Below are 14105 nucleotides of genomic sequence, written 5' to 3'. Positions count from 1 at the left end.
AGAGAGAGCTGTACATAAAAGGTAATTTTTCAAATGAGGTGTAGGCAGCTCTCTCTCTCTCTCTCTCTCTCTCTCTCTCTCTATATATATATATATTTATATATATATATATAATTTATATATAATTTAGAAATAAAGTGTTGTATGCTTTAGGTACTTTATCAACATATAAAAAAGTTATTTTTTTACATTTAAATTGTTTTAAATTGTATTATTAAAATGTAGTGTGTGTATAATATATATATATATATATATATATATATATATATATATATATATATATATATATATATATATATATATATATATATTACGTCGTTAAACATGTTTTATTGGCAAATTAATTGTTTGGAAACAGCTGTCACAACATTAGAGATTCTCTGCATTTCCACAGTAACACTTTCTTGAAATGGTACTACAAATCCCATCATGCCTTTTCCAAAGCAGCCAATGAGCATCCAGAGTCATTGTTCCGTAATGCCCGTCATCCAATCAGAGAACAGCATGCTGGATCACATGACTCGCTGTTGAGCGCCTTCATTCTGCTCTGAGGGACGTAACCGCGCGTCCTGCGGGAGAAACTCCGAAACTCACGCACTGCGCTGTCAGTTACGCGTTTTCTTCTCTTCCTGGGTCTCAGATAAGTGACGCTCAGCTGGTTGTGCTCGGGGACTTCCCCGCAGAAGCGATCAAACATGCCGGTCCGTACCGACTGCTGTCTGGGCTCGTCGTTGGCCTGCATGGCCTCGGCCTCTCTCGTTCCGCCCCCGCCGATCAATACCCATCAGCCCGGCGTCAACACCTCTCTACTCTACAGCGGCTCCCAGTTCCGCGGGCACCAGAAGAGCAAAGGAAACTCCTATGATGTCGAGGTGGTTCTGCAGGTAAACACTTTGCTCTCTGTGGATATGCTCAGTAAGGAGTGAGCTGCTTACCTAGGCAGCATTCTGCGAATTCAAATGACTGCTGTTTAGGTTACAGGCAGCTCACTAGGTTGTGAAACTATGAAGCCCAAAAATGATGTTTGTTTGCTAGTAGGGAGTATACTACGTTAGGTAGGTTTTGAGTCAAAAATGCTGTCTAGGTAGACCGCTCTATAGGTTGTGAGACCATGAAGCCCCAAAATAGTAGTCTGGCTACCAGTTTGTTTGTAGGTAGGTTTTGAGTCCAAAACTGCTGTCTAGATTGGCAGCTCACTAGGTTGTGAAACTTTGAAACAAGCATACTGTTTGTTTGTTTGTTTGTTTGTTTGTAGTTATGAGCCTACTATGTACGTTTTGAGTCAAAAAATGCGAATATGAAGCTCAAAAATAATATGCTGACAACCAGTTTCTCTGCATGTAGGCAGCCTACTATGTAGGTTTTTTGAGTCAAAAAATACTGTTTAGGTAGACAGCTCACTATAGTGAGAGTATGAAGCCCATAAATGCTGTTTGTTTGTTTGTAGGTAGCCAGCTTACTATGTAGGTTTTGAGTCCAAAAATGCTGTTTAGGTAGGCAGCTCACTATATAGTATGAGTATGAAGTTTACAAATGCTGTTTGTTTGTAGGTAGCCAGCTTACTGTGTAGGTTTTGAGTCCAAAAATGCTGTTTAGGTAGGCAGCTCACTATAGAGAGTATGAAGTCCACAAATGCTGTTTGTTTGTAGGTAGCCAGCTTACTATGTAGGTTTTGAGTCCAAAAATGCTGTTTAGGTAGGCAGCTCACTATAGAGAGTATGAAGTCCACAAATGCTGTTTGTTTGTAGGTAGCCAGCTTACTATGTAGGTTTTGAGTCCAAAAATGCTGTTTAGGTAGGCAGCTCACTATATAGTATGAGTATGAAGTCCACAAATGCTGTTTGTTTGTAGGTAGCCAGCTTACTGTGTAGGTTTTGAGTCAAAAAATACTGTTTAGGTAGACAGCTCACTATAGTGAGAGTATGAAGCCCATAAATGCTGTTTGTTTGTTTGTAGGTAGCCAGCTTACTATGTAGGTTTTGAGTCCAAAAATGCTGCTTAGGTAGGCAGCTCACTATAGTGAGAGTATGAAGCCCATAAATGCTGTTTGTTTGTTTGTAGGTAGCCAGCTTACTATGTAGGTTTTGAGTCCAAAAATGCTGTTTAGGTAGGCAGCTCACTATATAGTATGAGTATGAAGTTTACAAATGCTGTTTGTTTGTAGGTAGCCAGCTTACTGTGTAGGTTTTGAGTCCAAAAATGCTGTTTAGGTAGGCAGCTCACTATAGAGAGTATGAAGTCCACAAATGCTGTTTGTTTGTAGGTAGCCAGCTTACTATGTAGGTTTTGAGTCCAAAAATACTGTTTAGGTAGGCAGCTCACTATATAGTATGAGTATGAAGTCCACAAATGCTGTTTGTTTGTAGGTAGCCAGCTTACTATGTAGGTTTTGAGTCCAAAAATGCTGTTTAGGTAGGCAGCTCACTATATAGTATGAGTATGAAGTCCACAAATGCTGTTTGTTTGTAGGTAGCCAGCTTACTGTGTAGGTTTTGAGTCCAAAAATACTGTGTAGGTAGGCATCTCACTATATAGTATGAGTATGAAGTCCACAAATGCTGTTTGTTTGTAGGTAGCCAGCTTACTGTGTAGGTTTTGAGTCCAAAAATGCTGTTTAGGTAGGCAGCTCACTATAGAGAGTATGAAGTCCACAAATGCTGTTTGTTTGTAGGTAGCCAGCTTACTATGTAGGTTTTGAGTCCAAAAATACTGTTTAGGTAGGCAGCTCACTATATAGTATGAGTATGAAGTCCAAAAATACTGTTTAGGTAGGCAGCTCACTATATTGTATGAGTATGAAGTTTACAAATGCTGTTTGTTTGTAGGTAGCCAGCTTACTGTGTAGGTTTTGAGTCCAAAAATGCTGTTTAGGTAGGCAGCTCACTATAGAGAGTATGAAGTCCACAAATGCTGTTTGTTTGTAGGTAGCCAGCTTACTATGTAGGTTTTGAGTCCAAAAATACTGTTTAGGTAGGCAGCTCACTATATAGTATGAGTATGAAGTCCACAAATGCTGTTTGTTTGTAGGTAGCCAGCTTACTATGTAGGTTTTGAGTCCAAAAATGCTGTTTAGGTAGGCAGCTCACTATATAGTATGAGTATGAAGTCCACAAATGCTGTTTGTTTGTAGGTAGCCAGCTTACTGTGTAGGTTTTGAGTCCAAAAATACTGTGTAGGTAGGCATCTCACTATATAGTATGAGTATGAAGTCCACAAATGCTGTTTGTTTGTAGGTAGCCAGCTTACTGTGTAGGTTTTGAGTCCAAAAATGCTGTTTAGGTAGGCAGCTCACTATAGAGAGTATGAAGTCCACAAATGCTGTTTGTTTGTAGGTAGCCAGCTTACTATGTAGGTTTTGAGTCCAAAAATACTGTTTAGGTAGGCAGCTCACTATATAGTATGAGTATGAAGTCCAAAAATACTGTTTAGGTAGGCAGCTCACTATATTGTATGAGTATGAAGTTTACAAATGCTGTTTGTTTGTAGGTAGCCAGCTTACTGTGTAGGTTTTGAGTCCAAAAATGCTGTTTAGGTAGGCAGCTCACTATAGAGAGTATGAAGTCCACAAATGCTGTTTGTTTGTTTGTAGGTAGCCAGCTTACTATGTAGGTTTTGAGTCCAAAAATACTGTTTAGGTAGGCAGCTCACTATATAGTATGAGTATGAAGTCCACAAATGCTGTTTGTTTGTAGGTAGCCAGCTTACTGTGTAGGTTTTGAGTCCAAAAATGCTGTTTAGGTAGGCAGCTCACTATAGAGAGTATGAAGTCCACAAATGCTGTTTGTTTGTTTGTTTGTAGGTTTTGTAGGTACTATGTAGGTTTTGAGTCCAAAAATACTGTTTAGGTAGGCAGCTCACTATATAATATGAGTATGAAGTCCACAAATGCTGTTTGTTTGTAGGTAGGCAGCTCACTATATTGTATGAGTATGAAGTTTACAAATGCTGTTTGTTTGTAGGTAGCCAGCTTACTATGTAGGTTTCGAGTCCAAAAATGCTGTTTAGGTTGTTTACTCTTGTTATTATTGGTGCTCATAATGTAATGGGTCTAATATTGCATGTCTGTGAATTTGGAGATGTAATCAGTATGGATCAGTTACCCATTTTTAAGTTAAATAGGGCAAGAAGAGAGAGTCATATCTTCACATTTGAGTCCAGATTAGTGTTTTGAGAGATTTTTGTTGAATGTTATTAACTGACCCACATTAGCAGATCTGTTCTTGTGGTCTGGAGTTGTGCCAAGTACATCATTAGTTTGACTGATTTTAAAACCCTTTGCTTTGGACCCACAGCATGTGACCATGGAGGACTCATACCTGTGTGGATATCTCAAGATCAAAGGGCTGACAGAGGTGAGACGGGCTTGTTGTGGTCAATGTGACCGCATTTCTATTGATGTAATCATACTGTGACCTGCAGTGTGTTTTAGTAGCTGTTGATCTTATAATGGTTTATGACAGGGCATGACATACACACAACACACTCTTGTTGTCTGTCTGAATGGAGATTCTGCTTTTGTGGTCTTATTGTCTTTGTGCAGTACTGGAGCACCAGGGATTTGGACACTGATCTTTAAAGTGCTGCTGTCCTCGCACTATCAGTCTTTGATTTGATCAAGATACAGAATCTTAGGTCCACTTTAAGAAGCCTAATGCACTAAATTGGGAAACTCATTTATTGATCTGCTTCTCAGTGGTAGTGTTTCAAAGGAAATATGAAACCGATATGATACGGTCTGTATTTATTTTGATATTTGTGCAATTTTCCTGAAATATTTCCAATCGATCTTCGAACAAGTAGCTTCAAAATGTTTAATGCAAGAACAACAATGACCATTTTGATGATATTTACTCATTTTCATTGATATGCACAAGTATAACAGTACAGAGTAATAAACATCAATATTTACCTACATGACTACGGTTCAGAAGTTTGGATCTGCTAATATTTTCAAAAAGTCCCTTATGATCATCAAAGCTGCATTTATTTGATCAAAAATACAGTAAAGACAGTAATACTGTGAAATATTATTATAATTTAAATAACTTTTTTCTATTTGAACATATTTTAATATGTAATTTATTCCCGTGATCAAAGCTGAATTTTCAGCATCATTACTCCAGTCTTCAGTGTCACATGATCCTTCAGAAATCAATCTAATATGATGATTTGATGCTCAAGAAACATTTATGATTATTATTAATGTTGAAAACAGTTGTGATGCTTAATATGTGGAAACTGTGGTACTTTTTTCAGTATTTTTTCATGAATAGAAAGTTCAAAAAGAACAGCATTAATTTGAAATATTTTGTAACATTATAAATGTCTTTACTGTCATTTTTTTTTTTATCAATTTAATGCAAAAACTATTGATTTCTTTAAAAAAAAAATCTTCTGAAGGGTAATTTATATTTTTATTAAAACATTCTAATGTATGAAAAATACTACATGCTTAAGTAAACAATTTTGGGCGAGGGTGAGAGTGAATCATTTGAATCAGAGTTTTGAGTTAGTCATTTTAAATGGACAATATAAACTGATTCATGGAAATTAATTTGACTTGCCAACTTTAATGCCATAATGAGGGTTTTTCCTGGATCAAAAATAGTCTTCGGTGGTGGACGAACATGGTCATCCACACACACAGTACAAAGTACCCTGCCCTTGTGAACTGAGAGCCCTGTACTGACAATAAATCCAAAATATATTCAAAGAAACAGGTTGTAATATTAACTACCTATTTACTATCCTATTAACTATCCTGTTTATTCATGAAATAAATTATTATCAGGACAGATCATAAAACAAAGTGCTGAGAACTATTTTATATTCAAAAATCTTTCTGTTTGAATGTAAATGTAAAGTCCCTGAGTGACTGATTTGAAAAGTGCAGTTTACCCGTGTCGATTAACCGCAACACCGGAAGTGGCGCATTCAATGAACTGCATTATTAGACTGTTTTCCAAGGCTGCATGATGTATTAAGTCTATTTAAAATCATAATATAGCATAGTGCTGTTGTGAATTCAAAAAGGCTGTGATTCAATTAAATGAATATATGCGCTTTGGGTTTAATATGTGCTTTAATTATTTACATGCATGTAGGTTACATGCGTCTCGAGCGGCTCTGTTCACAGTAAATGCTGCTTCACATAATCAGTTATCATTTACATGTGTGGAGCATCTTGTTTTTTTGTTTAAAGAAATGTAATTGTATTCACTTTATTAGTTTTGATTTTACATTTGTCTAGTTTTGAGGGATTTATTATGTTTTAAATTTCTTTAAAGGGGGGTTATCACACACAGTTCCTGCCAATCTCAGCTTGGAACTGGGCCTTGTATATGAAACTATAAGCGCCGATCCTGAGGGCTTGAGCAGCCATGGAAAACAGATATTCTCTGATAAAGATATTCTCCATTCATTTTAACCAATAAAAACGCGATTGCAACTTTCAGTTTCTATGGTTATTTTAAAAAAAATATCGGGAGCGCATCAATGTATTGCGTGAGCACAAAACTCTCAGCTCCACTTAACGCTGGGTTCTTTGGGAAGCAAGGTTATCTATCCCTCACAACCAAAAACACACTTCTTTGGTGACATTGTTGATTTTGTGAAGTCCGGTGACCTGTGCAGCACTGCCGACGACTTCTGTAAACACAAACGCGTGTTGATGGGCGTGTTCTTGCTCTCTCGCTCTGGTTGACGTCTGTGCGCGCTCTTCCAGGAGAAGTGCCCGTACAAGGAATTCCGACCTTGTTGACCTCACTCAGGCCGATGCTCAAAAAAAGATCCCGAATCCTGTAAGGATTTGGAAGAGTATTTGTGGCACAGAAATAATCCGTCATACGTCCAACTCATGTTTTGAAACTTTGGCCATGTTTAGCATAAGAATCCAATTCTTTAACAGTGTTAATAAGTCAGAATACATGAAATAGCATTATACCATTATATAGCATTATATATTTTAAAGCTGCAGTCCGTGATTTTTGGCCCTCTAGCGGTTAATAAACAGAACTGCACGTGTCTTGCAGAAGAACATTGTGGCCGGAGCTACTTTTCTCCTTGTATGTCTATGGCAAGTCACGCAGTCATTGTGATACTCTGCGGCGAGTCCTACCAGTCCGGTCTGAAATAGTCAGAATATAAACACTTATTATAAGTGTACCATAATGATTCAGGATAAGACAAAAACACAATTTGGAAAATGGATTCATGTTGTACATTCTCAGTATATAATTTTTGTACATTTTGAACACAAAAAAATGTTACGGACAGCAGCTTTAAATAAATAAAAAATATTTTAGTTTTTCTTTTCCCCCCCAAAATAACTCTTTATATAAAATTCACCTTAAAAAAGATCCATGTCTATGGAAGAGGATTAGGGCCAAGCAATAATAAAAAAATAAGACCATCTCGAGATTAAAGTTCGAGAGAAATTGAGAAAAAAACTCATTAAATTACGGAAAAAACTTGTTAAATTTCGAGAAAAAGGTTGAGATAAAATGTTGAGAATAAACTTGTTAAATTACGAGAAAAAACCTGTTAAATTTCAAGAAAAAAGTCGAGATAAAATGTTGAGAATAAACTCATTAAATTAAGAGAAAAAAGTCGTTAAATTACGAGAACAAATTCGTTAAAGTATGAGAAAAATGTCGTTAAAATGTTGAGAATAAACTCATTCAATTACGAGAAAAAAGTCGTTAAATTACAAGAACAAATTCGTTAAAGTATGAGAAAAATGTCGTTAAATTTCGAGAAAAAGGTTGAGATAAAATGTTGAGAATAAACTCATTAAATTACGAGGAAAAGGTCGTTAAATTATGAGAAATGTCGCTAAATTTCGAGAAAAAAGTCGAGATAAAATGTTGAGAATAAAGTCATTAAATTATGAGAAAAAAATTGTTAAATTATGAGAACAAATTCGTTAAATTATGACTTTTTTTCTCGTAATTTAATGACTTTATTCTCATAATTTAACGAGTTTATTCTCAACATTTTATCTCGACTATTTTCTCGAAATTTAACAACTTTAATCTCGAGATTATTTTTTTTATCATTGCTTGGCCCTAATCCTCTTCCGTACATGTCTCGAACTTTCATTCATGGAGATAAAATGGACAATTTGCCAATGTTTAGTGTAAGATTTTTTCCATCTGTTCGAAAATACAGTTTTAAAAGTAAAATTATCATTATAACAAGTAAATGGCTGCAGAGCTCCGCTTGCTATTTGATTAATTGAAAGGCATCTTTTCATAAGTTTCTCCAATTTAATTTATGTCTACATATTATGAAAACACAATTATTATTAGTTTTGTGGTGGTTCTGCATTTTGGCTGATTTTATTTGACGGATTATAATTTCACTAAGATCACTAACTTATTTCTCAGGTGTCGTCACATTAAATGATCAAATTAACTTTTGGCGTTACAAAGATTCATTTTGGTGGCCGCCAAAATATTTTCAATACAGGAAAAACCCAGCATACTGAAGTTAAATAATAGACACTATTAAAAAAAAAACATCACAAGATCACGGTCTAATGAGTGACATATTCTTTAGAAAACTTAATGGCCAATAAAAAGTGCACTGACATTGTGAATTCACAATGTTGTTTAGTTTTATATTTTGAGAAAAATTTGTTTGACTATCATAAGTATAATGTCAGACAACATTATAGATCACTGCAAAACACACAGAAGAGAAAGAGTTACTCAACCTGCTCTGCCTTCTTTAGGAATATCCCACCCTTACTACATTCTTTGCTGGGGAGATCATAAGCAAGAAACGGCCTTTTTTAACCAGGAAATGGGATGCTGATGAGGATGTCGACAGAAAGCACTGGGTAATAATATAAGTGGTGATTCATTGTGTGTATAAAGCATAATGATTATGAATCATTATCATGACTCAAGTGTGGTTCATAATAGAAACTGATCTGTTAAATATGTTGTTGTTTTTTCCTCAGGGGAAGTTTCAAGCATTTTATCAGTACGCAAAAAGCTTTAATTCAGACGATTTCGACTATGAAGAACTAAAGAACAGTGACTATGTCTTCATGCGGTGGAAGGTATGGTATTTATTTATTTTATTTATGTCTGAAATCACATACACTACCGTTCACAAGTTCGGGGTCAATAAAGATTTAGTTGTGGTTTGAGAGAAATTACTACTTTTATCCAGCAATACTTTTACACTGAAGTTGAGTTTCAAATAAACGCTGTTCTTTTGAACTTTCTTTTTATCAAAAAATCTTGTGAAGTATCATGGTTTTCACAAAAATATGAAACGGTTTTCATCATTGATAATAATCAGATAAGTTTCTTGAGCATCAAATCAGCATATTAAAATGATTTCTGAAGTCCTCATGTGACTGAAGCCTGCAGTGGTGATGCTGAAAATTCAACTTTGCCATCATAAGAATAAATTTCACTTCAAAATATATTAAAATGGTTAAATAGTAAAAATATATTTTACAATATTACTGTTTTTACTGTATTTTTGATCAAATAAATGCAGCCTGGTTGACTTCTTTTAAAAATGTAATCAAATCTCACCGACCCCAAACGTTTGAACAGTAGCGTATATTAAAAAAAATCCATAAAAGCTGCTTTGTGTAAATATACAAATCTGGTGAAATTAATGTAAATAATCAAATAATCCAGCTGTAAAATGTTGTTTGTCCGGTTCAGGAGCAGTTCCTAGTTCCAGATCACACAATCAAAGACATCAGCGGTGCTTCCTTCGCTGGCTTCTACTACATCTGTTTCCAGAAGTCTACAGCCACCATAGAGGGTTACTACTACCACAGAAGCTCTGAATGGTATATAAATATTTAAAGATGTGTGTGTAGACTTTACAGAGTCCTCAATTCTTGCATTGTCAATACAAGATCTGGACCAAAAATTGATGCACCTCTTGATGGAAATAAATGTTGTGATGTTATTTTCATCAAGAGGTGCATCAATTTTTGGTGAAGATCTTGTATTGACAATGCAAGAGGTGAGCACTCTGTAAAGTCTCCTCCAGCACATCCCAAAGACTTTCAATGAAATTAAGGTCTCAGAGGTGCCAATTCATGTGTGAAAATGATTCTTCATGCTTTCTCACAATTTGAGCCTGATGAATTTTGGCTTTGCCATTCTGGAATATGGCCAAGATTTATGATAAATATTCTGTATATATCGCCTAGTCCCAAGAACACAATTTTTATTCATCATATTTTTATCATCAGGTATCAGTCTCTGAACCTCACACACGTCCCTGAACACAGCGCACCCATCTATGAGTTCCGGTGACACTGAAGTCCTCGCGTCACAGCAAGAGGGTGAATCTGCAGTGGACAGAGGAAATGGACATGAGTGAAAGAGAGGAACTGTCTAATGATTACGCCAAGGACTCGGCTGTCCTCTCCCCTCAATGAACGAATAAAATGGAGGTACAGATGATGGAGAACTCTTTCAGGAGACTGTACAAAGGCCGATCAAGCGAGTGGGAATCGGGGATTCGCAGCAGTGTTAGCGTTTTGGTTTTTCTTTTATGTTTCTGATTTTTTAATGCTTCTGTCCTCCGGTCATCTTAGAAAACCATTTTTATCCTTAAGGTTTGGGGATTAAAATCACAGTTTTTCTGGATGGAAGAGCCAATTGTGATATTTTTTTTCTTTTCGCCTTGTAATTTGATAAAACAGCATGGCCAATCTAGAAATTTTGAAATTTGTTTTAATTTATTTTTAATCATTCTGTGATGAAAAGACTGTGTAAATGACTGTGGCCGTGTATACAGACACTGGGGATGTCTTTTACAGACGTATCAAAGATTCAGTGTGCGATATGATGGATACAGAGAGTTGCTATTGTCTGTGGCTTGCTTGGCCCTCGGACGTTTTTTATTAACGTAAGGTGTATCATCAAAAGTCACATATATAACAGCTGGGTCTTTTGCTTCTACATGTGATATATTTTTTATTATGAAGTGAAATGGAGTCAGGTGTTTTGGCAAGAGGTATATATTATCCCATGGTGGTCAAGCTATTTGTAGAGCTGCTTTGGATGAAACATTTCTGGTTTAAAAAAAAAAAAAAAATCTGTTGGTAGTTTTACGCTCCTTGTTTTGCTATGCAACCTGAAAAATCTCAGCTTGTAAGAATCTCAAGTATATGGAGGCTTGTTTTTGCCACAGAATAAAAAAAATGATAAAATAAAATAGGTAATTGTGACTTTTTAATCACACAGTTCTAACTTTATTTTTCTTAATACTTGGAATGCTTTTATTCAACACCTTGTTTGACGTTTTTCTAATCAGAATTGCAACATACCTGTAATTTTGAAGAAAAGTCAGAATTCAGAGTTTACATTTCACAATTCTAACTTTTTTCTTGCAATTCTGAGTTAACATCTCATGGTTCTGACCTTTTGCTCACTTTTGTGAGTTTATATCTCACAATTCTGAGAAAAAGTCAGTAATGTGAGATATAAACTCAGAATTCGGCAAAAATATGTCAGAATTGCGAGATGTAAACTCATTATTGCAAGATGTAAAAGAAATTGCAAGAGAAACTCAGAATTCTGGTATATTGGTAAAGGAAAATAAAGTCATAATTGTGAGATAGATTTTATATATATATATATATAATATACTCAGAATTCCAGTATTCTGGTTAAAAAACGAAAAGAATTGTTCCAGAAAAATAAGTCGCAGTGATTTTAAAAAGTCGCAGTTTCCTTTTTATTGTTTTAAGGCAGAAACGGGCTTCCATGCAATTATCTTCTCACTTGTTCACTTTAATATTCACAGCTCAGAGAGTATTGATTGATTTTCGCACCAGTGTCACGTGGCGTGTCGAAGCGCAAGGCTGGAGATGCACAGACGTCGCTTTCAGTCCTTGCCGAAGATGTCTTGATGGATAAGCAAGTGTTTTTATTGGAAGGCTCAGGAAGATTTTTAAAATCAAACAGTCCAGATGATGGACAACACTGTTCTTTTAAACCACCCATCAGCCTCGACTCGTTTTTGATGGCTGTGATCTGCATCTTTTACAGTCTAGCAGTGCACAAAATATAACGGCTGAGGCTTTAAGGAAGCCTCTCGTGAGGTGTTGGAAGTTTGGGAGAAACATTTATGATACCCATGTGCGTGCGTCCAGTTAAGCTTTAGTCAAACCCTTTGCCTTAAAAGTCAGAGATTTGTCTATGAAACCACTTTTATAAGCATTAGTTTAAGCTCTGTACAGACAGAAAGACTTATACAAATGTGTGTTCAGGTTATGAAAGTGTTTGAGGAGTTTGAAAAGAAAGATTGCTGTACCTCATCCACCAAAACCTCCTTTTTAATTGTAGACTAGTGAGTATTGAACAGGTTCACACCACATTTCAACTTAGCTATGTTGAGACGTCTAATGTACATTTTGTACATACAAAGTAAGACTATATATAGGCTCATCACATGCCCAAACACACCCAATAATTGGCATTTTTTGCAAATGTGTAAATTTGACATTTTTCCCCATTTTATTTATTTTGTTGTCCCTAACAAAAGCAGAAACGTGGTTTCAGAAAGATGTTTATGAATATGTGGGATGTTTTGTTTGTTGCACCTAATAATCTGCTGCCTGAAGGTCAAGATTTATTTAAATAAATGCTAAGAAAATGAAAGGCCACTGCACATGCTGTTACAGTACAAATGTACATAATAGGGCTGTTTGTGGTGTACACAAATGATTTAATTCTTTACAATAATGAGTGATCTTTTTATTGGCACAAAAGGATAAGAAAATAAATACTATTGAACACAGATTTGAGTTGGTCTTTTGGGGAGTACTGGATACAAAAATCAAAATAAAGGTCCCAAAAGTGTTTTTTTCCTCTCTTTCTTTGTCTCTTTAGTGTAAAGAAACACTACGCACCTATAGACTTAACAGTAATACTCATGAGTATGACGTTACTGTTTTTGTAGTGTTTTTGTAGTTTACACGGAGACGATAATGGTATCGTTTTCAAAAACCTGCACTTTGAAACCCGTTTTCAAAATTTTGCATTTTCAGGACTCCTAAACATTACTGTCGTTTAAATGAACGGCATAAAAAGTTTTCAGTTTTTCATTGAAAACTGTTGTGTAAATGGACCCTTAAGTATGAAGAACATTTAGTGGTTGCATGGATGTTAAAGGTCCCTCAATGTCAATAAAGAACCTTTATTTTTTTAAGAGTGTATGGATAAAAAATTCTCAAGGCAAACTGCAGACAGAACATGAAATGAAAGAGTGATTTTGTGTTATAATGCAGTAATACACAAAGATATGAAGGCTCCTTTCAGGAAATGTAAGCAGCTCTTTCAACCACTGGATGGCGTAGTATCATCTCTTCAGTACACGGGCTGTGTTCTATACTACGCTATATATTCTGAATGCCAACTACACATTTTTAAACAGTAGTTCACCACTTTATTAGACAACCTCATTATGCTTAGTTTATTTCAGCAAGGTGCCTGGTTATGACAGAATACATTGTGTGTATACGTGTGTGTGTGTGTGTTAACTATACATGTAATTCAAGGAAGAGAAATTGATAATTACCTTACACTAGCATTTCACTTTTATCACTTAATTATGTCTTGTGACTAAGAGCAATTCTACAGTAATAGGGCAATAACATATTTCCCAGCATATTACATGATTCACAATGTACTTAACGTCAAAAAGCCAATAACACACAATTCCCTTTATTATTCTGTGAAGACAAGAGCGACTCAGATGATTCACAGCAGGAAATGATGGTCTTCGGGAAGAGGCCACTTACTATTTATCTTCCTTTCACAATGAGAGTCTTAAAGGAAGAAATCAAGTTACTTCAGGTTACATAATAATGTTAAACACCTGCATAACTGTGAATGATACATGATGGATGTGATGTCAATGTAATAAAAACCTGTAATAAAAACCATTATGTCCAAAGAGGGAGAGAGTGACGTCAAGCTCCACCCAGTACGTCCAGAGAAGGAGAGCGTGACATCAAGCTCCACCCATTATATCCAGAGAAAGAGAGCGTGACGTCAAGCTCCACCCATTACATCCAGAGAAGGAGATTGTGACGTCAAGCTCCACCCATTACA

General features: G+C 35.8%; 1 protein-coding gene across 1 annotated transcript; it reads left to right on the top strand.

Moving 5' to 3' along the window:
• The first annotated feature begins 419 nt into the window (after nucleotides 1-419).
• On the top strand, nucleotides 420-12834 carry gid4 (GID complex subunit 4 homolog). Its single transcript, XM_067382673.1, has 6 exons — nucleotides 420-884; nucleotides 4293-4352; nucleotides 8735-8842; nucleotides 8966-9067; nucleotides 9690-9820; nucleotides 10232-12834. The coding sequence occupies exons 1-6, from the start codon at nucleotides 696-698 to the stop codon at nucleotides 10293-10295; spliced, it is 654 nt and encodes a 217-aa protein (XP_067238774.1). The 5' UTR covers nucleotides 420-695; the 3' UTR covers nucleotides 10296-12834.
• Nucleotides 12835-14105: the final 1271 nt, after the last annotated feature.

This window comes from Chanodichthys erythropterus, chromosome 3 (assembly GCF_024489055.1).
Source record: "Chanodichthys erythropterus isolate Z2021 chromosome 3, ASM2448905v1, whole genome shotgun sequence".
Taxonomy (NCBI): domain Eukaryota; kingdom Metazoa; phylum Chordata; class Actinopteri; order Cypriniformes; family Xenocyprididae; genus Chanodichthys; species Chanodichthys erythropterus.
This window is presented reverse-complemented; position numbering and strand designations above follow the sequence as displayed.

Bases quoted from the DNA above. Each gene is read 5' to 3' on its own strand.
- gid4 (XM_067382673.1), top strand. From the start codon at position 696: ATGCCGGTCCGTACCGACTGCTGTCTGGGCTCGTCGTTGGCCTGCATG. The intron at 885-4,292 runs GTAAACACTTTG...TTGGACCCACAG, and splicing joins ATGTCGAGGTGGTTCTGCAG to CATGTGACCATGGAGGACTC. The intron at 8,843-8,965 runs GTAATAATATAA...TTTTTTCCTCAG, and splicing joins ATGTCGACAGAAAGCACTGG to GGGAAGTTTCAAGCATTTTA.